This window comes from Sebastes umbrosus, chromosome 6 (genome assembly GCF_015220745.1).
Source record: "Sebastes umbrosus isolate fSebUmb1 chromosome 6, fSebUmb1.pri, whole genome shotgun sequence".
Lineage (NCBI taxonomy): Eukaryota > Metazoa > Chordata > Actinopteri > Perciformes > Sebastidae > Sebastes > Sebastes umbrosus.
Window position 1 is genome coordinate 15,826,852 of NC_051274.1, and position 27,244 is coordinate 15,854,095.

The following is a 27,244-nucleotide window of genomic DNA, read 5'->3' on the forward strand; positions in this document are numbered from 1 at the left end:
TCTGACTTTCTTCTCGTAATAAGACTTTTTTCTCGTAAAGTTATGACTTTATTCTCGTAATAAGACTTTTTTTCTCGTAAAGCTATGGCTTTATTCTTGTAATATTACGACTTTATTCTCGGAATATTAAGACTTTTTTTCTCGTAAAGTTATGACTTTATTCTCGTAATATTTCGACTTTATTTTCGTAATATTAAGACTTTTTCGTAAAGTTATGACTATTCTCGTATTATTACGACTTTTTTCTCGTTAACTTATGACTTTATTCTCATAATATATAAAAAAAATTCTCGTTAAATTATGACTTTATTCTCGTAATATTACGACTTTTTTCTCGTAAAGTTATGACTTTATTCTCGTAATATTATGACTTTATTCTCGTAATATTAAGACTTTTTTTCTTGTAAAGTTATGGCTTTATTCTCGTAATATTATGACTTTATTCTCGTAATATTAAGACTTTTTTTCTCGTAAAGTTATGACTTTATTCGCGTAATATTAAGACTTTTTTTCTCGTAAAGTTATGACTTTATTCTCGTATTATTACGACTTTTTTCTCGTTAACTTATGACTTTATTCTCATAATATATAAAAAGAATTCTCGTTAAATTACGACTTTTTTCTCTTCTTCAATGTGGCCCTAATACTCCGTTGTACATTTGCTCTTTGGCCCTCACTGCATTAGACTTATATACTATATACTTAGACTATAAACTGTGTTACCTTCATCACAATGCTCAAATGTTTTGCGGCTCCAGACAGATTGTTATTTTCTTGTTTGCCTCAATGTGTCTTTAGACAGTAAAGGCTGCTGACCCCTGATCTAGAGGCTCTATACTAATGTAGCCTCCCGAGTGACCCGTCAGTGTAACGACGTCCGGGGTTACAGTTACAGTTACAGCACCACTCTGACTCATCGGTCCAGGAGCTGACATTACAGTAAGTTCACCAAGAGTAAAGTCCACAGAGAGAGAGCTGAATAATAACTTAATTAGAGTCCAACTCGTATAAACTGGACGACTTATTAATTAAAACGAGGGAACATCTTTACATTATTAAAGTTAGCTGTTTGTTAGTTAAGCTAACGTCTTTTCAAATGTACTAGCTTAACGTGCCTCGTTCGCTAACGTACAGTCACGAGCTAACTAGCTTGTGTAATTAACAACCTGAGGGACATGGAGATGATATAAGATGTTTAATGTCAGTATTTTTAAGTGTTTAGTTTGTTTTGGCTAACTTGAACAACAATTTGGTTCATTTTTAATCACGTTAATACTCTGTACGAGCACTAACTAACACAACTAACTAGTTGAAGTGGGTTACCTTTAGCTACATGACGTCAGCCTGTTCTGGTGTAACTGTAACACAAGCAGGGAATGAAATTAGCACCTACATGTTTTTTACAATTTAATGTTTTCATCAACTAAAATGCCAAACAATATTACCATAAATTAAATAGGGATAAATCATGGAATAAGATAAGGTTAATAAACAAGAAACATTTATGAAACTTCTTAGTTTGCTGATGATTCCTAGTGACTTCAGTTTTATTACAAATAAAATGCACATGTTTTTTCCAATTTAATTACATTTTTAATCAACTAAAATGCCTAAAAAAACGAGTGTGAGAGACTTAAGCAATTTCTTTTCCATCTACTGACACTCTCACATAATCACTAACATACCTCCTGCAAATATTGTGAAATTTGACTTTTTAATATTTAATGAGAGCTTATTGAGTTGAAACCATTTCTCCATTTCCTCATTTGTGTTATTTATTAGAGTCTGTAAGTCAGTATGTGATAAATGTTGGTATCATCAGCAAACAAAATAGGAAAAGAAAATTTACAAGATAGTGAAAAATCATTAATGTAAATTAGAAATAATAAGGGTCCTAAAATAGGTCCCTAATTGGTTCTATTTATGTAACATTACTTGTTAAAATCTCTCTGTTTATATCCCTTGTATGGATCAGTTAAAAACACCGGGTTAGGAAAAAACTGATAAGGTACACAGGGAATGAAATTAGCAAATGTAATTAAAATGTCAGGTCACCTGCCACCATGGCAGACAGGTTTTCCTTATATTAAGAAATATTATTTAAAAAAAGCAATTCTATAGCTTAAATTAAATATATGGTAACACCACAAATTTCATGGTAATTAGGTGATAATTAGCAAGTTACCTCTTTGAAATTTCTTTGGAATTACTGCCAAATTACACCAATATTTACCTATAAATTTATTTAAAATTACTTTACTATAAACATTTTTTAATAATTATATTCTGCTATTTCTCAATGGCTGGTAATTTATTTAATACATTTCCAGGAAAAAGAATACAAAGTTAATTGATATGCTTTATTTCCATGTCTGCTGGTAAAAAGATGATAATTAGCAAATAACTTCTTTGAAATTTCTTAAAAAACTCCCTAAATCATGACATTTGCTACCAGGTTACATTTGTGTAGACAATAAGTCACACAACGGGGAGATTTGTGCTGATCAGAAGTGTCTTCTATTAGTTTTGGTTTTCCACCTCCAATGAAGAGCAGCGCCTCAGGGCCCTATTTTAATGATTATATACTATATTAGCATATAATGATTAAATCATGTTTATAATAAAGTAATTACAATTTTTAGATACATTTTAAGTAAATATTTGGGTAATTTGGCAGTAATTCCAAAGAAATTCTAAATAGATAACTTGCTAATTATCACCTAATTACCATGAAATTTGCGGACCTGTAAAATGAAGTGTTACCAAATATAGTCATGGATTAAGGTTACATGATATATTTCATAATTCTACCGTCTGGTACCACTGACTCAGTGTTTACAATTTTAAAGCGTTCTACCTAGATTCCAGAAGTGGCGGACAAAAAAAATTAGTGGCCGGTAGAAATGTTCAGTGACCTGCCACAGTGGCAGGTGAGGAAAAAGGTTAATTTCAGACCCTGAATACAAGTAATGTTTTTCCTTGATCTCCATCTCTAGAGTGAAGGATGTCATCCTTTCCCCAAGCTTGTAGAACCCTCCACGTGTCACCTTCATCCAGAGAACACGCCTGTGAACCAGTTGGGATGATTTTGAGCCAAGGTGGATGTTTGACACATGATCATGGGCAGATGTTGGGACCTGAGCTCGGTCTGATGGAGATGTCAGAGGTTGAATATACACACCTTCAGCACCTCATCCAGGCCCACATGGAGGCACACATTGCTCCTCCAGATGTGCCTGATGCCAGATCTGCTACATTGACGGCTAAAGACGGCACTGGATCCGTGGTGATTTCCCCTTTCACAACCACTCAAGCTATTGACCTATCAACTTCAACTGAGGAACACTGTCTGGTGATGCCAGGAGAGAAGACACCAGCTTCTTACGGAGAGGTTCCGGGTTTTGTGCTGGCCAGAGTCAGAGGTGCAGACAGCCCGACTGAACCACGCGCCAACAGCAGCACATCTTCACAGAACCGATCCAGATCAGCTGCTAGAGTCTGCTTGGAGAAAAGGTTTAACACCCTGTCTGCTGACACCCCAAGACAGCAAGATATTCAGTCTGCAGTTCTCAGCAAGTAGGCGTCACTGATATAGTGCATTGCTATTTGTTAGTAAATATAGCTCCATTATGCTATTTTTTATGGAATGTACAAAATCTCTCTTGTTGTGTTTCAGTTTTTGGACAATGCTTCAGCAGTCTGCAGAGGCTCAGGAGGCAGCCATACACTCCCAAATGCACAAGTGGATGAAAACTGACAGGGCAAATCCTTATGAGGTTTCCAGCCCATTTGTAGGGGGTTCATTTAACCCAGTCACCAACACGTGTGAACAAGTATGATGAAAAAAAAAATCTAAATGCACTTTCTTACAGCTTTATAGGAGTCACAGGTAGAATTCATTGTTCAACCGTTTTTTTCTTCCTGTTTTAACCTCAGGTGATTGGCCATATTCCTCACATGGTTGAACCTAACAACCATCCAGGTTTAATCTTCCCCACGAGTTTCTCGTTTAATTTCCGCCCAGAAAGGGTTGTTACAAAAGCTCACTATACAAGCAAGTCAACAGAAGAGCAGCAGTTGGCGAACACAGAAAGTAATCAGTACTTATGTTTTTTGTTGTTGCCTACTATGCTACACTGCAAATACATACAATTGTGTCTAACTTATACAATCATGTTTTTTCATAGGTGATGTGGCGACACATGCTGCCCTCAGGAAGCACGCTAGTACCCACAGCTCTCAACCCATCAAGGCTGCTTCGGCCGCCCCAGACTCCGCTGGAGAATCAGGGAGCAGCACCAGGAGAACAGCTCAACCTCATATGTCACTCATTCAGCGCAGGGAGAGACACAACACAAAGGAGAGGGAACGCAGGTGAGCAGCCACAACAGCTGAAAGTGTCTCTGTCTGCACAATTTGTGACATGGTCTCATGAAATACTCTATAAATATTAATGTACTTTTAAATCAGAATTTGATGTTTTCATTCTAGTCACAGTCATATATACTATCTTGGGGTGTGATATAATATTAGTTTCACATTTTTTAGTTTGTGTGTGTGCCAAGCTTTGCCGTCACAACAGTGTCCAAAAGTACTCCATCATTCACTCTCTGTTCACTATTCCCTACATAATAAACACTCAATAGTTTAGTCTATTGTATAGTGAGTTGTAAATTGAGATTTTGGAAAAATACTCACATTTTTTACCACTACTGACGGGTGTGTGCTGCGTTACTGTAATTTACACATCCATCAAAGGCAAAGCATTTCTTTGTGGTGTTTGTTTACAAATATTTTTGTACATGCTGTGGACATTTTTGTTCTGTAGTGGGAATTTCGGTGGAAATCGATTAGCTGACAAACAGAATATATTAATCTGTAAATATTTTGATAATCTATATATAATTTAGGTCAAGCAAAAGTGCCAAACGTTCCCTAGTTCCTGCTTCTCAGTTGTGGGGATTTTATGTGTTGCTTCATCTTATGTGATGGTAAATCAATAATGTAAGGATTGGCCGAGTGGTGGAGGGAGAACACACGGAGGCAGGAGAAATCATCACCCGGTTTGCTTTATTTGTAGTTTACATCTGTAACATCAGTTCAGTCTGGTTTTGGTTAGGTTGGGGGGAAAAAAACGATATATACAAAATTGGAAAAAAATAAAATAAATGTATATAAACTTTTCAAAAGAGCATAAGGAATCCGTCAGTCAACAAAGAAAAGTTAGGATAGGCCCATGGCTGTTGGGCATCTAGCAGCAGGCTTCCAGCAGGTCTGCACCTGAACTGAACCAAATTCAACTCCAACTTTTCAACAGGAAGCTCCTCCTGCACACACAGTTAGTGTATAATGAATTAAGACAATAAAATAACATTTCTATAGAAAACAACCAAAATATCTAACCATTATTCTAATTGTCATAACATAGAAATATTAACAATATAAATTGTTTACTCCACTCAACATGGTACAGTCTGAATCCCCTCTACTATATGGCGCATTGGATTCTCTCACTTCCTGTTTGGCAATTTGGACCCATGACCAGCAGGTGGAGCTCATTAAAAACATTTTGGTGAATTTAAGTCAAATATAACTAATTAATTAATTTGAATTGAATATTTATTTAATAGTTATTTCATTAACAATGTTTATGATGGCAGTATGCACACTGAAATTACCAGAAATGCCTTATGCAGAGCCTCCATTTGAATCAAGTGGACGTAAGATAATAATGCTTGTATATATGGACTGTGGACATTTATCTTTAAAAAAAGAGCCTGAGTGGGGAAAAGTGTCAGTGAGTTAACAAAGTAAAGTTTTATTCAGTGTTTACCAGACTTACCTCAATGGATGATGAAGTGGTGGAATCTGACTGTGTATTAGGATGTAGCCCACATTACATTTTAAATATATTAAATAAATATAAATAAATAAACACAGGAGCCAGCCACTGAAGATGAAAAATGTAGTTGAAGATTTTTAAAATATATCGATCAAAAATAGCACCACGATTATAAACTCACAATCTGATCCAGTAATAATGTGTTTGGTGATTTGCACTTAAAGGCGTCAAGGTTAAAATACAGAAGATTTTAAATTTTAGACATCTATTTGGATTAACAATATTTTATTTCAGCTACTTCAACAAATACTAACACAGTCACTGAAATGCTGATGAAACACATTCAGACTATACGCAGCCTATATACACGATCCTGCGCACTCAGAAATATGAACATATAATCTCCAATATTATAGGAATTATGTTCCATCAGTGACAGCCGACATCAACTGACAGCTGTCTTTGTGAGTCACAGCTTTAACTTCCACGTGCAAGAAAAGGACATGCAGAGGTTTTATTCTAAGCTGAGGATGACTGGACACTGTGTAATATCTGAATGTAAACCAAGTATGCACATAAAAGCGGTAACTTTAGACAGCCCTGAGTAACAAACTAATATCCAACCAGGATTCAGATTCTGACAAACGGTAAACCTTCGATAATTAATGTGCTTTGATACGGACTGAATGATTGTGGAAATAAAACAGTGTCTGGCTCTGTAAGAGGGAGGAGACCGAGAGAAACTCCGGGTTTGTTAAGGAAAACCTGCCAGTAACTTTTCTTGGTCTTGTATTATAATAAATTTTATATTTCTTGGTTTTGGAGACATTTGATGATGCCACCTTGTGCTCCGGGATGCCACAAACGATTAAGTGAATAATCAAGCAACTAATCTAAGATTAGTTGATGATAAAAATAATCGTTTATTGCAGCCTTAGATAGATATCATGATGTCTTCTGTAAACCACTGCGGCATGAGACTTTAGGATCGAAAGAACAGGGTCACAGGTCAGTAAAGTTTGAGAGACACTGATTATAAACATTTGTATTGTCTTTGCTTCTGCACAGGAAGAGGATTCGTCTGTACTGTGATGAGCTGAACATGCTGGTGCCATTCTGTGAGTCGGATACAGACAAAGCCACCACCCTGCAGTGGACCACTGCCTTCCTCCGATACCTCAATAAAACGTATGGAGACACCTTAAAAGAGGTAAGTTTGTGTTGAGAAATGTGTCACTTTTTATGTGGATGTCCAATCAGCCTGGCTCTTGTGAGGTTATCGTTGCCCATGTGTGCATGATATCAGAGCAAGTCGGGATCAAGTCGGACACAAATCTAACCGGCATGCATTGTGCGGCGATCGCCGGTTATCGATTCTGCCCAGGCCTGGCTCATCTGGAACGAGCCAATTGATTGATGTAAAGCAGTTTGGCTGACTAATCCTGCTACTGAATTATTTGAGACTTGAAACCTGGGGCTGGAAGATAAAAGCTTAATTACATTGCCTCCTGCTGCCTGAGTAATAAATAATGCAGCTGACTTTTGTTATTCAAATCAAATTCTTCTTACTTTTACAGTGTAAAATCATATAAACTTTATTATTTTACTGTGATGGAATATCTAGGTTTGCTGTCTGTGGAAATTGATTTACATAATAAAAAATACATGGCAGCAAATTAAAACAATCTACCACATTATGCTGACCGTATGCAACACCACCACCACCTGGAGTAAAAGAGAGGGGCAGTCTAGATAGGCACGGACTAAGAATAATGTAGTATCTGTCATTAACCACAATATTTTTGCTATTCTCCCCCTTTACAGGAGTTTCAAAGGACATTCACTGATGAGAAAGGACACTTTCTTAAAGCCAGCCCTTCTTCAGGCCAGGACCCAATCCACCGGAACATGGACGACAATCTGAGCATTCCTCATGCGGTAGAGCAATAACCCTCTCACTACTTTATCTAATAAATCAGCAAGATAGTTGAGTACATTTTAATTCAATATTTAAGCTTGGGTTGTCCCATGCGGTCTGGATATGTGTTAGGTCAATGTGTTGTAACATTTTTCAATGACAAAAAGCATCCTTTTGAGAGGAGCTCTGCTTCTGATAGCATCACAATGATTTAGAAAGTGGAAGGTTTCCCGTCTCAGACCACGTGATGCTCAAACAAGGCTGGTTTTGTCCAGCTGCATCTCAAAACCACAATTCATCAGGCAAGTGTTTGAAGCGTCATGCCATTTCTTCTACCGCTGATAAATTATATTCCCCCTTAAGAGACAATATTTGTACAAAAAAAAGGGCTTTTCATAGAGTCATACACAGGTGGCACTGTTTCCCTTTGAAAACTGCAGAGATAGTGCTTTTCAGCTATCATACATTTAGCAAGTTTTAACTTTAAGTGCACCTTTTATACGCTTGATTAAAATTTAGTACATTTTTAATTAAAATAAGTGTTCATACAGTATGTTCAGTTTTCTTTTCCACATACATCCATTGTTTAGTCATATGTTAGTGTAAATGCACTTAAATATTTAAATTTCAATAATTTTGCATGGAAATAAATGTTGCTACTTTGTTATTTAATGGGATTACTTGATTTTCATGGTGTTAAGCATATTACTCTGACGTACAGACTGTTCATTTGATATGTAGAGAAGAGTAATGTTTTACTGAAAAGTGGCTTTATTTGTTCTTTCTTACAACATGTCGCTGTAGCATCTTACTGTACATACAACAGTCACCCACAAATAATAAATAGTATTTCAGGTCATGTATATTTAATAGTTACAGCACCGGTAGTACATAGTGGATGGGGTCATTGTAGTTTAAAAAAAAAAAGAAAAGAAGAAAAAAAAAACATTGCTCCTAAGAGTCTTAAATTTATTTTACAATGTCTGATTTATGCATCCACAAGTTTTATTTTGTTTTTGATTCTCAGATCTAGAGAATCAACTTCACATGTAATAAAAAAAACAAATAAGCTGTAAAAAAAGACTATCAAAAGTTTAACGTTTTTGCATTAATCTACACAATTTCTGGGCACCTGGGTATTTGTGTTTTTTATTCCTTTTAAATACATACACAGCTTGTTGACAGAGGCTTTTGGCCTCTGTCGCCTATTTCCATATTTTACACTGTAAGCTTGTATGTTGAGGTAACACCTGTGATTTACATTAATGGGCCATGCACATTCACTTCAGAGACAGTCACTGTTGTTTTCAGAGCGTCATCTGCCAGTTAACCAAGGTGACGGGGGCATTGAAAAGACATGTACAAAGTTTTTATACACAAAAGGACTCATCATTCATTTTCCAGTTGTTTGTAAGTCAAGTCTTGTTCTGTGATACTGTAGTATTTGGAGCAATGGACTCTTCTGTGCCTCTGTCCACTTTATTTCTGGATGTCATCTTGATGTTTTTGTCTCTGTTGATCTGGTATTCATGTCACTCCTCGGATGTTCCTCTATTCCTCTCAAAATATCACACCTGTTTGATGTTACTCTTCCCATCTGGTGATACAAGTATTTAAATAAAGAGGGCATTTTTGTGATCTCTCCTCTCTTCTTTCATTCCTTTATCCCCTCACTTATCACCCTTCCTCCCCAGGATGGATGGCATCAGGTTGCAGGAAGTCATGTTTAATGGTTTTTGGGGTTGGTGGATTTTCCAGCGGCCACTGCTCCCTGACAGGCTGATGTGTCACAGATTCCAGGAGGTCCCTGGTGCCCAGTCCTACCTAACCTGCCTGACTCTCCAGGCTCACCTGGATCTCCATCTCCTCCATCACGCCCATCTTTGGCATATCCAGCTACTCCAGGAAGACCTGTAGACAGTGTACAGGGAATGAGCCGAAGACAAGGTGCAGAGGTTAGTGACAGACTTGTATTTTAAGATGAGAACATATTACCTACAGTTTTGCATCATATTATACCATGTTGTGGGACAGTCTTGTTTGATGTTAATGCCAATAGTACAAATTATACCACAATAGACTTTTCTCACATTGTCACTGTTAACATTAATGATGGCTCTGTTCCATTTGTGCCATTAAACCATTCATGTATGTGTGTGTGTAGTACGCCTGTTTGACAATTCAAAATGTCTGCAATGAGTATGGTTTATATGTACAGTATAGTAACTTATATGTGAACAACGTTCTAGCTCTAATTAGAGTGTACTGTATGAGGCCACATACCTTGGTGTCCTTGGTCTCCAGTTGGCCCATCAACAGCTTTGCCAAGGGTTCCCTTATCACCTTGCTCACCGAAGTCACCTGTTGTGAAGACAGAGAAATGTAATCAGTGGTGGAAAGTATACCTAGCTATGTATACAGTACTTACCTAAGTGTATTTACTCAAGTACTGTACTGTACGACTTTGTTTGAGTGCTTCCATTTTATGCTTTTTCTCTACTTAATTTCAGAATACTGTATGTACTTTTTATTGTCTCTTATTGAACTTTTACTTAAGATAAGGATCTGAGTACTTCTTCCACTACTGATTTTGATGATTACCTCATGTCATTATACAACTGATGAGGCGCTGATTAAGTGATTTTTGTGCTCCCACCAATAGATAATAAATCCGTACCTCTGGAACCTGGGTCTCCGAGTTCTCCCGGCAGGCCTCTGTACCCTGGTGGTCCACGAGAACCTGGATGCCCAATAGAGCCAGAAACTCCTGACTTTCCTGGAGTCCCTGCAGGGCCGGGGCGGCCCACCATTCCAGGGGCCAGGGGTCTTCGGAGGTTAGCCGCCAGCTGTGCAATCTGGTCTGCGTGATAGAAAACACCAGAAGGTCAGTTATCCAGCTTAACTTTTATTCAACACTGGAGTGAATTTCAGGAAAAGATTAATTAAGATGTCTCACCATCGATCATTGAGCCACACAGCTCTCTGATGTGCTGCTCACTTGTCAGTTTACCCTGAAACACAAGTAAATGAGACATTTTTTTAAAGTGTAGGCTCAAAACAACATTTAATATGCGTCAATCAATCACAAGCTTTTTACATATAAAAAAACACTTACGGGTACACCTGTCTTTCCTGCAATTCCAGGCAGACCCTGCTCCCCTTGGAAGCCCATTATTCCTGTTTTTCCTGGAAGCCCTCTTGCCCCAAGCTCTCCTTGTGGACCTGTCACGCCCTTAGGTCCCAGCTCACCCCGCTTTCCTTCCTATAATCAACAAGAATTATCCGTTAAATAACTCATTACATTTTGCAACAATGAAGAAATCAATTTCTTCCAAACTGGAGCTAAAAACATCCACAAGCCTCTGATTTGATCGTTGACTAAACACCAGCCAAGGAGCAAACTGAGTCTGCTGAGACAACGCGGGGGCGGATTCATATGGCGTCTTGTTGCTTTATAATTACTACGACGAGCACAGCAAACAGTAAATGAGACTACAAGAGCAAGGCTCATCAGTACCGTGTCTCTAATTACATAAATTGCGCTGCGGCTTAATGCGACTCGTCTCTCCCTTGTGGCAGGAGCAGCGAACAGGCCAATAAAGCTAAAGCAGCAGTACCTATCTCTAATTAATCCTATTAAACCTGGAATGTGAAGCAGAATCATGTGCAGTGACTCTGACAAGTGGGCAACAGCTCGGAGCTCGGCTCCATTTTTAATGTTCAGTGAGGGAGCTGACACAGAGGGAGTTTGGAACAAACTTGTGCTGCTAAATACACCCACACACAACATCTGATCGAACTATGTCTTGTGTTAATAGAAGGACTTCTACTGTGTTTACAAAATTGGTTCGAATGAAGCACGTCGATGTGGAGTTATGAAACACGGCAAAGAGGACACACAAGAAACAAAATGTAAACGAAAACATTGATGTAGCTCACCTGTCCTTTTTGTCCAACTGGGCCAAAAGGACCCTGTTGATAGAGGCATATGATTAGTTAAACACAGTGTTACAAAGCTTACACTCAATTTCTAAAACTTTATTTATATAGCACCTTTCATACAGGTTACTGCAATCCGAAATAAAAGTGATATAATGAAATAAATAAAAGAGGCAATAAAAACATTTTAGAACATAAATACAATACAATAAATATATATATATATTTTTAAAGTAACAACCATAAAACATTCTAATCAGAAGCCAGACCAAACAGCTAGATTTTACACTTTACATTTAAAGATATCAACACTTTCAGCTGCTCTCAGATCTTTGGGCAGCAGAAAAACTAAAAGCTGCCTCACCAGAAGTTTTGTCCTGCACTATGGAGCGACTAAATAAAAAGTGACTAATTGCTGTTGACAAAGTCTCTAGGCCACTAACACTGTGCGTTTGGATTCTGATCGTACAGTGAAATTTAGGAAACTACTTACAGGCTCTCCGTTCTCTCCTGGTAGACCATCACTTCCTGCCACACCCTAGAGAGACAACAGAACATCTGAATTATTTGATTCAATGTCACAACTCCAGTTTTGTTTTTTTGAATGTCTTTTCTCTTTTTTTGAAGAATGAAAAGTAAAGTCTATAATCTCTTGGGCTGATACAACAGACACAATTTTTCCAGTCTCTATAGAATGTTTCAAGGGAATTGCATTGCTAGGCAACAGCTTGGGTCCGTGTTTACTTCCTGTCAGCTGATGTCATTCACATACGCTGCAGCAGAAAGTAAACGGGTACACATTTTGAATGTTTATGTTTACAGCTGTGAAATGGTTTATTACAAGCGTCAAAATGCTGGATGAAGACTATCACAGGGCATTCAGTGGAGATCATACTTAACCAGCTTGAACTTGGACTTAAATATTTACCATGTCTCCTTTAGCTCCATAAGCTCCAACTGGACCCTATAGGGTTGAAAAAGGAGAGAGAGAATAAATGAGAGCCATGTAGAGATATTTGTGGAAGGCCGGCTGTGGCAGAAGGAAGGGGGATGAAGGGAAGTGAGGTGGGCTGGTTGAGGGGAACCAGGAGCGGTATAAAGACGGGCTTTGTTCTGTCCTCAGATCCTGAACAGGAGGCCTTTTTGTGTCTGAGCTCTCTGCTGGCTGCAGTTTGTGTTTATACCACTGAGGAAGACGTATTGACATACAGTACCTGGATAGTTACATATCTCTGCTCTGTCTGAGTTGGTGTGAAGATATGCTGGTGTGCAAAGACATTTGTTAAAGTTTCATGTTAGAATTTGAAGGTTATGTTGATGTTGGAGTTTTTGGGGCTTTTACCTGCTTTTGTTGTTGTATTTTAGGAACTGTATTAGAGCTGGAATGGTTTGTCAATTAACTGATAAGTCATTCAACAGAAAATGGACTATTCAGCAACTATTTGATCATTGTTTTGAGTCACGTTTTTAAGGAAAAATGCTAAAATGTTCTTGTTCCAGCTTCAGAATCTTTTTCTATTTGCTGCCATTTTATAGGCCATGTGATTAATCAATGAATTGAGAAAATAACTGGTAGATTGATCAAGAATAACTAAGAGAATATATTTGTTATTATTATTATAAGAAAGTTGCAGTATCATGGATTACAGTGGATGGCGTTAAGCCCTGGGACACATTTCATCTTGTTGTACACGTCAGACTCACCCTTTCGCCAAACTCTCCACGGATTCCTGTTGGACCTGGAAGACCTGGATCCCCCAAGGCTCCGTTTACCCCCTGCAGTACATGACAGACACAAACAAACACACATACACACACACACACACACACAAACACACACACACACACACAGCAAGTGAGTTAACTGAAAATTAAAACAAAAACCTGATAATGGTTGGTGATGTCATGCATCTAACCTGGAAGCCTTTCACTCCCTGAGGACCAAGGTTGCCCGTTGGCCCAATACCTCCCTGTTGGAAACAGGAAGAGCGTACAATAGTAAAACAAACTGGATATTAATGGAAATTCATAGAAGCAGAAGTATAAAAGAAATGTGCATGCTGGTTGTGTGAAGCATGATTCATTATGCAGTACAGTGTGTGAGAGAAGTGTGTTAATTCCTATGCTGTTTTATCTCTTTTTTTCCCTCTTCGCAGGGTCTGATGTGAAAAACAAAGACCTCTCTGTTTATGAATTCCTCCTCTATGAATACCTGCTCTCATCACTGGCCCTTCATTACTGCCTCCACCTTAGCAAGCCACTGAATCAGCCGCAGCAGAATATCATTAACTTTGAAGGGCAGTAGTTTATTATCTTATGCTGTATGCTGCTATGCATTGTGGTCTTTTAAGATGGGCACTTTACATTCATTTAATTTCGTTTTCATTATTGATGCATTCAAATATCCACGCTGTTTGCTAGAACAGTGCGCTTTAAAGTGTTGGAAACTGAGTCTGTAAACTGGTTAAATTTAACAGACCATCTGTGCAGCAGAAAGTCTAATAATTTGGCTTCTAAATGGGCCAAAGATTATTTTTAAATGCCCTATAATAGATGCTTTTGAAGCTTTTATAGCTACACAAGCAGTGCAGCAATGTGACAACAGATCCATGTCGCCTTAGTTTGTTGTGAAAGCGTTAACTTACAGCCACTCCTCTGGGTCCTGCTATCCCCCTCTCTCCTGGGACGCCGATATCACCCTGAGGGAGGAGACGAAAGACAAGTCAGGAAAGTTTAGAGCCCAGACGCAACATTGTGGGGTTAAGTGACATGTCAGAGAGGCTGTGACCCTTCCCCCCCAACCCCCCCAAAAAAAGCCCATCAGATACATACAGGAATACCTGGCTCTCCAGAGGGTCCCGTCTCCCCGGTCTTCCCCGCATCACCCTGATGTAAGAGAATGGAGAAGATAAAAGTTGTCCTCCATTGTCCTAATCTCATCTTTAAGGTTAAAGTCTGTTTTTATTTTCTTGTAATACTCACAAATTCTCCTTTAGAGCCCTTTGCACCAGCCTTTCCTTGTAGACCCTGGAACACACAATAAAGTGGATGTTACAGTCAAACTGCTGCTTAGACTGGAGAATCAAGGTAATGAAGGATTTAAATAACATCCTTTATTATCAATTATACAGGAAAGTCTATTTCCAGATACTCACAGGAAGTCCGTTTGGTCCTTTCTCTCCAACTACTCCATGGCGTCCAGCATCACCCTATCAACACAGACAACACTGTGATATCAGCTTTACTCATATAATCACTTAATGTGACACTTTAAGCCCAAAGCGTGCAGAAAGAAGAGATGCAACTCACCTTCTCGCCATCTAATCCTGGTGAACCATCTTTGCCATCTCTGCCAGGAATACCCTGTAGAAGACATCACATATGATCCTCGTGGTTCTGAGCGGTGATGTATATTAAAAAATGTATAATTAATAATCAGATATGCACTTACAGGCTCCCCTTTGGGTCCGGATCCTCCAGGACCTCCTTTGGGACCAATTTTACCCTGTTGAAAGACAAATTAGGGGTGTCATTCATACATATTTTACCTACTTGTGAAACTAATAGTCGCAAACTAAAAGTCTTTTACTCACAATTTCTCCTTTGGGTCCTCTGAATCCCTGTGGTCCGTTTTCTCCCGCATCACCCTGGAGACATCAGATGAAACACACACAGCTATTCATTGATGGGACCAGCCGTCTGTTCAGGATGTTAACTCCTAATCAAACGCTGTTTTTTTTTTTATTTCAAGTGCGTTACAAACAAGGAGAGACTCACTGTCTTTCCAATGATGCCGGCGATGCCATGTTTGCCTCTGAAACCAGGATGGCCCTAGAGATAAAGGAAGGAGAACAACTGTAAGTACACAAATTCAAATGTTTGCATCGTGAGCGATAAGAAGCTGAACAAAGAAGGAGTGGTCATGCTCTAAAAGTTGCTTACTCTGTCTCCTACAGAGCCCATTGTGCCTTGTAAACCTCTGAGACCACGTGGGCCCTGAAACACAGCATCAGAACATCGTGAAGGCACATTAAAACATCAACAAAAAGAAATGAAAACTCAGGTAACAAGTGAAAAGTAACACAAGTTCTGAATCATCTTTCTGTAACTCACCTGCAGACCCACAGTCCCAGGAATACCTGGTGGGCCAGGTGGACCACCATCACCCTAGAGACAAAATAGGATACTTAGGACGGCAACAAAAAGACAACTGACAAAAAGACGAGCAGCTGTACTCAATAAAACCAATATTTTGCACATACAAGGTTAATTCTACTCTTATTTAACCTCATTAGCCACATTATATCACTGACAGCAGCCAAAATATCTCTCTCATATAATAAACTCACCTTCTCTCCATTCTTTCCAGCCTCTCCTTTGTCTCCTTTATGCCCTGTGTGGCCCTTAATGAGCAGAAATACAGACATGGTGAGTGTGTATGAGGAAATGCATTGTGGGTGACATGAGTTGTGTATATTCCCACGGATATATTAAGAAGCATATAATTCAAAAGAACCATGTCACAAACTATATTTACCTTGAATCCTGGCATCCCAGAAGGACCAGAGGGACCAGAGGGGCAGATAGCAGGACACTGCAGAGGACAGAGACGACACACTGAGGACTCTACACTCACTGCATGCATGCAGAGGGCGCATCTTCAGTTTACTGTCATTATGCTACTCCCACAGGTGCATGAGAACTGAAAACTTACCAGAAGGTCACCGCTAAGGTCATGAAGAGTACCAGGAAGACCCTGACAGAAGGAGAAATGACAACACACGGTAAGAGACCTTTTATAAACATTAATACATCCCTGCATCTGTGAATCCACAGACATTCAACGAGAGATCCACTGGGTGGCAGTGGAAAAATACAGTTTATAATAGCACCAGTTATCAAATATATAATGATAACTGCACTTACTGGTGGTCCATCAGCGCCAGGAGGTCCGGGAAGTCCTGAGAGACCTTCAGCACCCTGAGAAACAGATAGATAGCACCAAGATTAGTGACAACTTCAGCACAACTTTAGCTCAAAATAACTATTATTGTGTCAAAGTTAGAGTCAATCTGTAACATCTCAGCTTACTGAAGTCAACTGATCACAGTTATTACTATCAGTTGTGGTTGTAGAGTAACACTTAAAGGCCCCTTCCACTCAAAAGATGTGTTTTGTCACTTCGCTTGGATGTTTGACCTTGTTTGACCTGAAGTATGTCTTTCCTGAGTTTGACACTTGACGGCTGTTTTCAAATTGATCTGTCGAATGGGGAAATGTTTCTCCGTGCTCCCATTAAATCTGAGTTTAAGACTCAGTTTAAAAATTTAGTGACATTGCAGCTAGTTTGGAAGCCAGTCATGGTCCAATATGCAACTTACACGTCGAAGGGGTGAAGTCGAAACATACAGTAGGAGACATTTTGTTAATTAAACTTTTTTTTACCGAAAAATATGTGCATATTGCATATTTTTAGCCAGGCAATTTAACTTTTTTGTGGAAAAAAGTAGTATTTTCTGTGTCTTGAAACATGTGTGGAGAGGATCTTTAACTACTCAAATTACAACCTGCCTAAAGTTGGTAAAGTAGATGTTCAATAACTCTTCATTTGACCTCTTGCTGCATCTCTGTTTACTATAGCAACCATGACAACAATACTAATTCTGACCCAAACTGTATTTTCAATGTTAACTCCAACCTTCTCACCCAGACAATAAAATATCTTCACACTTCTGCTAACAAAATTGTAGCAACTTCCGAAACTGAGCGAGCTTTTAATTACACACTAGCTGAGTATGAGCATCGGATAATCCAAATAAAGTGTGTAGAGACCCAGTAGAAACACTAAGCCAGTCCACATACTGAAGGGGTTATTCTTATCCTCCTAATCCTGTTATGTTATGTATACATTTAGGGCAACATTTAGCTGGTTGATTCCAGCAGAGATATGAGATTAAATAAAACAGCTGGATCTCAATCAGTATCAGATTTACTATTTCAACTGCAGAGGCTTGTGTATGAATGTCGCTGCTGTTCCCTATTCACATAGTAAATTAAGTTTTCTGGGTATTGAATCAAAGATGTAATAAAATAGATAACAGGAATCTCATTGAATCAGAGGATGTGGCTCCTCCATGAGGACGACAGGAAGTCTAATTGATCAGATCAGAAACTCAGATACTCACTGCTGGACCCTGGGGTCCGACTCCGCCTGGCAACCCGTTGGTTCCAGGTAGTCCCTGGAAACAAAAGACATCAGAGCACATGTGTAGATGTAGCACACAATCAGGGGCTACGACGTTGTATAACATGTACAAGCTCTCAGGATGATAAACAAGCTATAGTGATATGTAGAAGTAGTCTTTCTGCACATAAGAGTGATATGAAAAGACAGTGCTGTGTACTCACTGCAGCTCCTGATCTCCCTCTGCCCTACGGAAGACACAGGAAGGCAAATTAAGTCACAAACACCGAGGGGATGATTAGATTTGCTCGCAAAATCACTATCCACCATGTGATTTATCACTGCATTAAGTCCGCTTTGAAAGTTTGTCCCAGGTCGCTGCTGAGAGCTGGATGTGCATTTTTACAGTCCAGTTATATCAGAGCAAACTATTATATAAGTGGTCCTCTGACAATATCTGACACTGCCGCTTTCAAAAGTGTCAGCTGAGGGCTACCTAAGTCTGATTAGAGCGGAGTTATGGCCCTGACTTTACAGGAGCAGAATTACTTAATTCTCTTAGCATGAAATTATCCAATGCAGTCTGACGAGGAGAAACTGCCTTTGTTCCAAAGATTGGTCTCGGATAAGATGGTATACGACCAATATCCAAAATTGGCTAAGGTCACTAAATATTTATTTAACATTTACACCTTTAAACATTACGTTGGGGGTGCTGGATGAAAATTGTCCCCAGATACTAAATACAATTATTCTTTTCGGTAAAATATTTACATTCAAAGCTCAATCAAGAACTAATCTGAATCTTACTTTCCTAAAAAATACATTGCAAAGCCAATTTCTTTTGGAAAAAAATAATTGTTACCAACCACCAAAAAGTAGCACAACACAACATGAAATGTAAAACATTTGCTCTAGTGAAAATGTTTTGGTACTGTCAATCTAATTATTTAAATTACTGAAGAGTCCTATCCTTATAACTTTATTTTTGTCTTTGGATATTTATTTATTTATTAAGTGTTTCCTTTACTTTTTATTTTATTTTAAGGTTATATTGTCACGTCGTCATATTGTCGTGTTTATTATGTGCATTTTGCCTGTATTAAATAAATGGAATGGTATGTACGATAAAGCATCAAGGAATGAGAAGTGTTTCAGACTGATATGGTCAGTGTAATAATGGTTACACATCAGAGGACTTGAGGAACGACTGCTGTGTGCCTCTGTGATATTTCGTAGGTGTTACATGGTGTGTGGGGGTACTTACAGGAGATCCAGGTGGCCCAGCAGGTCCAGCGTCACCCTGTAGAGAGCAAAGCAATATGCCACAATCAGCCTCTCAGACATAATTAAACCAAAAAGAAACTGTAGCCCATTTCGATGTCCCCCCTAAGGCCTTAAACCCTGAACCCTCAGGGACTTAATTGAGTGTGAGAGGCTGCAAGGGATTGAAATGGTATAGATACGACAGCACTTTGTGGCGACATATCACGTTACCTTGAACAACACCAATTATGGGTTTTTATCTTCCAGGCTTATGAGAGGACAACTATCCTTCTAAAATATCATATACCCGCTGCGCAAAGGATTGTGGGTCAGAATAGCCAGAAAAACATGCTGGCTTGCAAACTGCGAAATGCGACCGGATGTAGTAGGACATCCTGGTATTTTTGGCATACTGCATTTGACATACTATGTACTGGAACATACTAAATGTTTTTCTGCCATAGTATGTTAGTAGGGGTACTGGAACGCACAGCCTTTGAACTTAATTGAAGAAAATCCCCTCCCACTCTGACTTTCCTCCACCTGCCTCTCTACTTCCTGGATGGGCGGAGCCTCAGAGTTAATAAAGGCAGCCGGCTCACCTGTGGCAAACCTTTGTGAGAACAAAGAAGCCGGCTGGCCTCATGGATGCCTCGTCCCTCTGATAGTTAATCTGTGTATGTGATCTGTAAATTTCCTTTGGTTTAACTGCATTTAGAGCAGCTTTAGTAGTTTATGGTTTATTTGTTGTACTGATAGTAGTAGTAGTAGTAGTGGTACTAGTAGTAGTAGTAGTCAGTAGTGGTAGTAGTAGTAGTAGTAGTCAGTAGTGGTCATATTTAGTTTTACATAGTAATTGTTTGATGTTAAATTGTCTTTGTTGGATTATTAATGATTGAAATTAAGAATTATGACGTTTAGATTAATATGCTTTGTTATACTTTTTCCTCTGTTAACAGATAAACCAGTTGAACTATCCCATAATAAAAGATTGGACTGGAACTCACCTGTCCAAACAGACAAGCTGTTGAGTAGGTAATAATCCTGGAACCAGACTATTCTAAAGTGATCTCAGTGTCCCTTCAAACTAAATGGTCTTCAATGATGTTTGTATCCATGTGTGGATGTAATAGAAATTTCTTTCTTTCTTGTGACTGAAATTTGGGTTGATTTTAAAAAATGCATGCATGTGACAGAGTACATGGAGCCGGTGTTTACTGCGTACGATTCAAACTAATATTATCAGATTCAAATTTATCTGAGAAAGTTGCTTTTTCTTAATATTTTCCTTTTTATTCTTAATATTTAATTTATTACTTTTCTCTACTTATTTCTTTCCTCTACTTATCTATTATTATTAACGTTAACTCCTGCATGCCTTCAATAAAGTATATATATATATATATATATATATATATATATATATATATATATATATATATATATATATATATATATATGTATATATATATATATAATTAATGACTCTGATTGCATATGTAGTTTGGTTATCTGTGCAATCCCAAAATAATTGTCAATGTCCATGTATGTCTTCCTCCTTCCTAACTTTGTTTGTCTACATGTACCATCCATTATTTCTGTCGGTAAAAAAATTACTCTTACAAACTAGTTCCATGAATAAATGATCAAATAGTTTTCCTGTGGAGCCCCTTCTTCTTTCCCCTTCATTATCATTTCTCCTCCTCCTCCTCCTCCTTTAACTCTTTGTTTACCTCCTCACAGCTGTATTTGTGTTGTCTGAGAGGTGAGAGGGCAAAAAAAACACAAGTGTAACACGGTGATGTTACTTATTCACTGCATTCCTCAGTGTGCAAACTAGACAACAAAGTATACTGGCACACAAATCATAAACAATCAGATGTTAGGTAGCTGAAAATGACTTGTAAATACTATACTGAGCAGATGTGTCTGAAATTAGAGACACATCTGTACTGTTATAAAAATGAACAGTCATCATCAGTGTTAGCTGATTACTGCTGTACACTAGCTTCTGCTCTGTGTCAAACTCCACCAGTTTGATCCTGTTTGCAGCCATGGCAGTGTAGTAATCTAAGTAATTAGAGACACTGGTTGATGCAAGCTTGCTAATTAGTTGGATTGCTGGGGGCGGGGGTGAATTTGCAGTGTTACATTGGAGGTCCTTCAATCTGTATTCTCTCATATCTTATATTTAATGTGCCTACGACTTTAATCATACGTGTTGTAATTCTGTCTCGTCTTGTGTCTCTCAGAGGATGGCACCCGTCTCCCTCGGTGTCGGGCCAACAGATCATCATCCCCTACAGTCTCTCAGGTTGGTGGGAAACAGTCTGCATTCCGGGCCGGATTAGGGAAGCAGCAAGAAATAAATCCGATTCTGATCCCTCATTAAAAATATTCCCACCAAGAGGGTGAGCCGGCTGGATAAATCCATGCTGACAGAGGAAACTTGTCCCGGTTAGACCCTCCTAAAGATTTTCATACAGAAGCAGCACCCAGTCAACATGCAGTGTCCCTGCATACATTTGTGTCTTCCTAGTGGCTGACTTCACCTGGTTGATTAATGGGGGTTCAGTTTTAAAGTAGATAAGCTCATAAAATTCAATTGGGTGCATCTTTAAAGCGTATCCTCGGCATCGCAGAAAGATTAAAACACACTTACTGCTTCCCCTGCGGGTCCATCCTTCCCAGCAGAACCATCAGGACCTGTCAAACCCTGAAGAGAGAGCACATAATTCTGTTATACATCATCGCCTCGTGCTCTGCTGTTATTTTGAACATCAATCAATAATCCTTTCACTTACATAGCAGAAACTACACTCTGTTTAGGCTGACATTCCTTGACAAAGACAAAAGGCGGTGTGTCGATAGTATAAGAGTCTGTGTGTGTTTATTGGACACTTACGTCCACCCCTGGAAGTCCCGGCAGGCCTGGTTTTCCTGCTGTTCCTGGTATTCCTCCTTTCCCTTTGGCACCCTACACAGAGATTTATGAAGTAGTGCACAATAAATCAGTTATCTACCCAACAGAACGGATCTAATATAAATTCTAATATTCATTTCTTTTATCTGAACATCAGCCAAAAAAAAAAAATACAAAGGAGTTTTTGCTTATCCGAATCAAGAGTTTAAGGATAGATGGATAGAGGGCATCATATGCAGTACAGATTGTAAAGCCCTTTGAGACAAAAAGACAACAGGTCTCTGTATCAGGATTTTATTAATGTGTACTCTGGTGGCGCACATTAAAAGTTGCATTAAGATTTTAAATTACGATAAAAAAGTTGTACTAATTTAACAGTTGTTATTTTGACATATTGTGGTAAGGGTGTTGCAGCTCTTTTTCTAAGTCGAGAGGAGGGTTTAGAAAACATAAATAACACTGGGGAGGCCTTGCTTTGTTAAAACGTTCATCACCACCCCAATAATTTTCATACAGTCCCGAAATATGACTCGACTTGTTGAAACTTACTGATTTTCCCGGCAGCCCAGAAGGTCCGTCTTTGCCCTGTTAATGAGAAACAAAAAATAAGTAATATAGCCTGATACCAACATTTCCAGTGACTACAGTGATGATTGTAAAGATTGAGTTCTTAGTGTAATACCAACAACAGAAGTATTAAAGTGACTGAAGCAGATGGGATATGCTGTTTGGCTTCTGCAGAGACTGGGGGGGGGGGGGAACAAACAGTACTAAAGCGAGCTGATGCTGACTGGTCACATGATAAAAGCTTCAGTGTGGTTTGTACAGGGGGGGCTGGAGGTGCAGGGAGGAGGTGTGAGGTGAAACTCTAGATGGTCTCACAGGGTTGGGGAATGTATGAATGGGGTCTCTGTGTGCCTAAACTTTACTGGACTCACAAATAATCACAACTTAAGATCTCTTACATGGCTGTACATCATTTAGAATGTTTTTTTTAAATTATTTAACAGTTAAGTTTGACAAAAATCAAAGACATAAGGGATATAGGATAGGAGGATAACATTGTTATCAAAGTTTTTCTTCTTACTTGACTTCCCCGTAATCCAATTTCCTCTTAGAACTTGTGCAAATAGTCATCACATCATTTTTACCCTATATTTTTTCACCATAACATCATATCCTACATACCACCAAAACCCCTTAAACAGTAAGGAGTCTGGCAGCTTCTTGTATTGTCCACATTTATTGACAAGATACAATGATGGAAATCCACACATATCAGGCTGACTGACATTATACTGTATGAGTAAAGAAGTCAAGCCATTCACAGTGTGAATATAATGTCAGCTTTGAGGGGTTTAACAGGAAAGGATAATTAACCAGACAGTTTTCGCCCCACAGAACTCCATTCAGTAGACAGACACTTAAACCCTGCCTACCCATCCACTGGTCATACTGGTAGGAGGGGCTTTGGGAGGAGTCGGTGCGATTAAAAACCATCATCCAGAACGATTCAGCCACATTTATGCACAAAGAAAACACTTTCTAGCAAAGATAACTGAGTGGGACATTGAATGTCTACTGACTAAATTATCACTTTAGAGACTGTGGCACAAATAAAAAAAATATTATTCAAAATGTTGGTGATTTTGATCTGTAACTTAAAACCCCATTTTTCTTAAAAGATGAGGAAAATGAATCAGGTAATAACTGACAGAAAGAAAAACCCCATTCAATTGAGATGCTAACATATTTTTCTTATTATTTTCTTAACATATTTTTTCTTATTTACTCACTCGAGTTGATTATATCTGATATCGGGCACAAAAAATTACAAGGCGCATTTGTATTAAAGTAGAAAGAAGCTGTTGGAGTCTGGTCAACTCACATCAGTGCCATCCCTTCCCGGGGGCCCGAAGGCTCCTGGTGGCCCTGGAGCTCCTCTGGGGCCCGGCCTCTGCAACACAAAATGCATCAAAATCAGGCATTTCTCCCTGAGTAGTAATATCCTCTGTTTCTTTGACACCACTACTGTATAGCCTAAATGAGGGTTGGGTTGTGGTTTGACATGAACTGAATAAAGTAGAAAGTGATGACAAATGTTTTGTATTTTGGCATCAACAGTATGATAAGAACATTTTACAACGGCAAAATTAACAAAATTGAATAATTCTTAAGATGTAACTAGACATTAGTTAAATTCAACTGCAACTCCCTGAAAACAATGATGCGAATACGCGTGCGTAAAGACTTTTTAAATCTCCCTTTACGCACAAGAGGAAGGCTAAACTAGATTTCTATGAAAACACAAATAAATCCGTAACTCGCAGTTCATCTAAACAAAATAAACTTATTTCACTGAGGACTTTCTGAATGAGCTCTTGCTCCTTCAGGGAGCCTGAGTGAACAGAGGTGGCATTGTGCGCTGTGGCACTGATCTCCAATCCGCGCATTCCACAGGTCCAGGGGAAAACATAACCCCAACTTCACCAAATAGTGCGAAAGGCACAGCCACCTGCACAAACTTAGGCTGATATGGGAGAGTAAAAATAGACCTAGAGAAGCAGAGAGACTAAATACCCTGGGTCCTCATTCAGTCAATGAGAATTGTATGAGAAGTATAAAAATATGAGAGAAAGCATCAGGGTGGAGAGCATGCAGGTCAGGGCTAAAACAGCTGTCATCATCAACACAAGGCATGGCCTTTATTATCAATAGGTGGACCCGCAGGTGGCATTAACTTTCTGCAATAGCTTAGTTAATAAAAACATAAAACGCTACCAGCAACAAAACACATCACCATTAAGATAAGACGCAGGCGGCTAAATGAGAGGAGGGATGCGGAGCTTGATGACCCTTACCTGGGCTGAGGATGATGTCAAAAGCTGGCACAGTACGAGCACCCAAAGCGCAGAGAACACGGCCATGGCTCCTCCGCTCGCCCTCACAAATCCGAGTTTATGCGGAAAAGGTCAAATCCCTGGTTCCCGGTCCTCTCTCACTCCCCCCCAGCGTCCTTTCCTTTACCTCACGGTGCACAGCTCCTGAATGGCTTTCTCTTTGGTTCCAGATAAACCCGAGCCTCCAGCTGAAGGGGCTGAACTCAGTCTGGTGCACTGACTGCACACACAGGGGTGAGGGGGGGTGAGGAGGAGGAGGAGGAGGATGAGGAGGAGGAGGGAAACTGAGCAAACTGAGGTGAAACAAATTCGGACAAGCAGAAAGTAGGCTGAGCTAAAAACGTTAAAATATGCGGGGGTTCCTGTTTTGACCAATTAGAAAGTGACCTACAAATCCATGTCTGAAAAAATGGGACCGTCACTGTGTAGAAGTAGCCTACACTGACTTAAAGGGTTGCTCCAGCGATTTAGCAGGCTATGACATGTCCATACAGTTTGGGGACTCTCAAGAGATATATTCAAAAAAAGGTATGGTCAAAACTGAGGACAAAATATCCTGAGCTGATCAGTCAAGCTCCAAAATACATTTCCCATGATGCAACTCAACAGCAAGTCTTTATTAGACCCCCCCTCAAAGAATGCATATAGCTAAGAAGTTAAAGTCAATTGATCATTCCATGGCTACGCTTTCGCCATTTTGTACTGAAAGTGACTACCGGACACTAGTAAAACGTCCGCCTACAAAGTGCCGTACAACAGTAAAACAAAATTATTTCTATTCTATTGTCTTCATTTTAATGTCTCTACCAAAATTGCCTGTGTTGAACAATAAAAATATGAATATGCATACTATTATAACTATTATATAACTTACTTACTTATTTATTTATTTATTAAACTTTTTGCCTGGCCGCTTCCCAGAGGAGCATAAATTTAGCGATGGACAGAAATGAAAGTCAGAAAAATCCAGCACACTGATTTTGAGAATAATCTTAAACTTTTTCATATCAAAGACCTCCAAAATAGATGTACAATAGACCACAGACCATGGATGTACAGTATAAGAGCTTGTACCCATAGACAGATCGAACTTTAAGGTTGGGGGTTCACAAAAAGAATCTAGAGGGAATGTAATGTGTACAACGCAGTGAGGTCGAATGTATTGGGATATGTGTAGCCAGAACGGAATGTGACGTGAACGTCTGTGACAAAATCAGTTGGATTGTATTGTTTTCTATTGGAATGAACTAACTGGCCGCGAGCGACGAGGCGCTGCACAGCGTGCGTGTTTGAGCTGAACTTTTGTCAGCTGCCATTTTTCTATTTATTCCTTATTCCAACGGAGAGGAACAACTGATTGGTGAGGTTGAAATGAGGAGGTATCTGACAAGATACCTCCTCATTTCACTACAAACACCTTAATAAGGTGAAAGCTGGCTGGAGGGAGATCGCCTGAAAGTTTACTGAGGCTACTGTTGGCTGTATTGTATGTCATTTTCAGTAAATATCGCGTTCTCTGTTTAAAAATCACAAATGTCGGAAGAGAGCGAGTAGCCTACTACTCACCCATCTTTTAAGAGGCTACGTCTCTAGTCTGATCTTGACCGCACAGCTGATAGGTACGTGGTGTGTTATATCTTGACCACAGAAATCTACATAAAAGTGGAATATCTTACTTTATTAAACCATAACAGTCAATATGGAGATTTAAAAAAGCCCAGAAGTGACTCAAAAAGCATACATCCACTAGAGCTGCATTGATAAATCAATTAGTTGTCAACTATTAAATTAAAATATACCTATTTTTCAATCAGTTTGAGTATTTTTTTGAGAAACAAAAGTAAAAATTTTCTGATTCCAGCTTCTTAATGTGATATTCTTCCTCCTCTATGACAGTAAACTGAATATCTTTGAGTTGTGGACAAAACAAGACATTTGAGGACGTCATCTTGGGTTTTTGGAAACACTGATCAACATTTTTCACCTTTTTCTGACATTTTATAGACCAAACAACTGATCGATTAATCAAGAAAATAATCCACCGATTAATCGACAATGACAATAATCATTAGTTGCAGCCCTAAAATACATTTCCTCTGTCATAAAGTACACAGTCTGACCACTACTCTCAATCTAACCTTATACAAAGTCCACAAAAAGTGTTAAATGTTTATTTCTGATATTGCAAACAGGGAATGGGTAAATCTAGGGTGGCATGGACAATGCAACATACAGCAGGCTCAAACAGTATATATTTTTTACTGTCCTTACA

At 38.9% G+C, this 27,244-nt stretch overlaps 3 protein-coding genes across 5 annotated transcripts in view; 2 read left to right on the forward strand and 1 right to left on the reverse strand.

Moving 5' to 3' along the window:
- The first annotated feature begins 755 nt into the window (after window positions 1-755).
- LOC119489333 (transcription factor-like 5 protein) lies at window positions 756-8,841 on the forward strand. The gene is made up of 7 exons (XM_037771637.1): window positions 756-939; window positions 2,997-3,576; window positions 3,677-3,833; window positions 3,931-4,093; window positions 4,188-4,374; window positions 6,911-7,052; window positions 7,667-8,841. Exons 2-7 carry the CDS (start codon window positions 3,005-3,007, stop codon window positions 7,790-7,792), a joined length of 1,347 nt encoding a protein of 448 aa, XP_037627565.1. The 5' UTR covers window positions 756-939; window positions 2,997-3,004; the 3' UTR covers window positions 7,793-8,841.
- Window positions 8,660-25,998, reverse strand: col9a3 (collagen, type IX, alpha 3). Its single transcript, XM_037771632.1, has 32 exons — window positions 24,934-25,998; window positions 23,961-24,029; window positions 22,622-22,657; window positions 22,055-22,126; window positions 21,812-21,865; window positions 19,151-19,186; window positions 18,108-18,131; window positions 17,885-17,938; window positions 16,626-16,679; window positions 16,414-16,455; window positions 16,237-16,293; window positions 16,049-16,102; window positions 15,813-15,866; window positions 15,642-15,695; window positions 15,477-15,530; window positions 15,293-15,346; window positions 15,151-15,204; window positions 15,009-15,062; window positions 14,855-14,908; window positions 14,682-14,726; window positions 14,532-14,585; window positions 14,345-14,398; window positions 13,616-13,669; window positions 13,404-13,475; window positions 12,628-12,663; window positions 12,193-12,237; window positions 11,700-11,732; window positions 10,876-11,022; window positions 10,717-10,771; window positions 10,438-10,620; window positions 10,044-10,121; window positions 8,660-9,671 (listed from the first exon to the last, which is right to left on the reverse strand). Exons 1-32 carry the CDS (start codon window positions 24,997-24,999, stop codon window positions 9,487-9,489), a joined length of 2,037 nt encoding a protein of 678 aa, XP_037627560.1. The 5' UTR covers window positions 25,000-25,998; the 3' UTR covers window positions 8,660-9,486.
- The window catches only part of kcnk15 (potassium channel, subfamily K, member 15), a 31,259-nt gene continuing 20,405 nt past the window's right edge, over window positions 16,391-27,244 (forward strand). Inside the window, exons 1-3 of one of the 3 annotated variants that reach the window (XM_037771634.1) lie at window positions 16,391-16,483; window positions 20,109-20,184; window positions 21,402-21,463. In XM_037771634.1, the coding sequence (XP_037627562.1) occupies window positions 16,435-16,483; window positions 20,109-20,184; window positions 21,402-21,463 (187 nt within the window). In that variant the 5' untranslated portion in view covers window positions 16,391-16,434. Of the gene's footprint in view, window positions 16,484-19,778; window positions 19,827-20,108; window positions 20,185-21,401; window positions 21,464-27,244 lie in introns of those variants that run through there. The other 2 variants (XM_037771635.1, XM_037771636.1) reach the window with 2 other exon arrangements.

What these genes read in the sequence shown, in the direction of transcription:
- LOC119489333 (XM_037771637.1), top strand. Translation starts at nt 3,005, where the DNA reads ATGTCATCCTTTCCCCAAGCTTGTAGAACCCTCCACGTGTCACCTTCA. An exon ending in GCAGTTGGCGAACACAGAAA is followed by an intron (nt 4,094 to 4,187) that starts GTAATCAGTACT and finishes GTTTTTTCATAG; the next exon opens with GTGATGTGGCGACACATGCT. An exon ending in ATGGAGACACCTTAAAAGAG is followed by an intron (nt 7,053 to 7,666) that starts GTAAGTTTGTGT and finishes CCCCCTTTACAG; the next exon opens with GAGTTTCAAAGGACATTCAC.
- col9a3 (XM_037771632.1), bottom strand. Translation starts at nt 24,999, where the DNA reads ATGGCCGTGTTCTCTGCGCTTTGGGTGCTCGTACTGTGCCAGCTTTTG. An exon ending in AGGGAGTGAAAGGCTTCCAG is followed by an intron (nt 13,476 to 13,615) that starts GTTAGATGCATG and finishes CATGTACTGCAG; the next exon opens with GGGGTAAACGGAGCCTTGGG. An exon ending in GTGTGGCTCAATGATCGATG is followed by an intron (nt 10,621 to 10,716) that starts GTGAGACATCTT and finishes TCTATCACGCAG; the next exon opens with ACCAGATTGCACAGCTGGCG.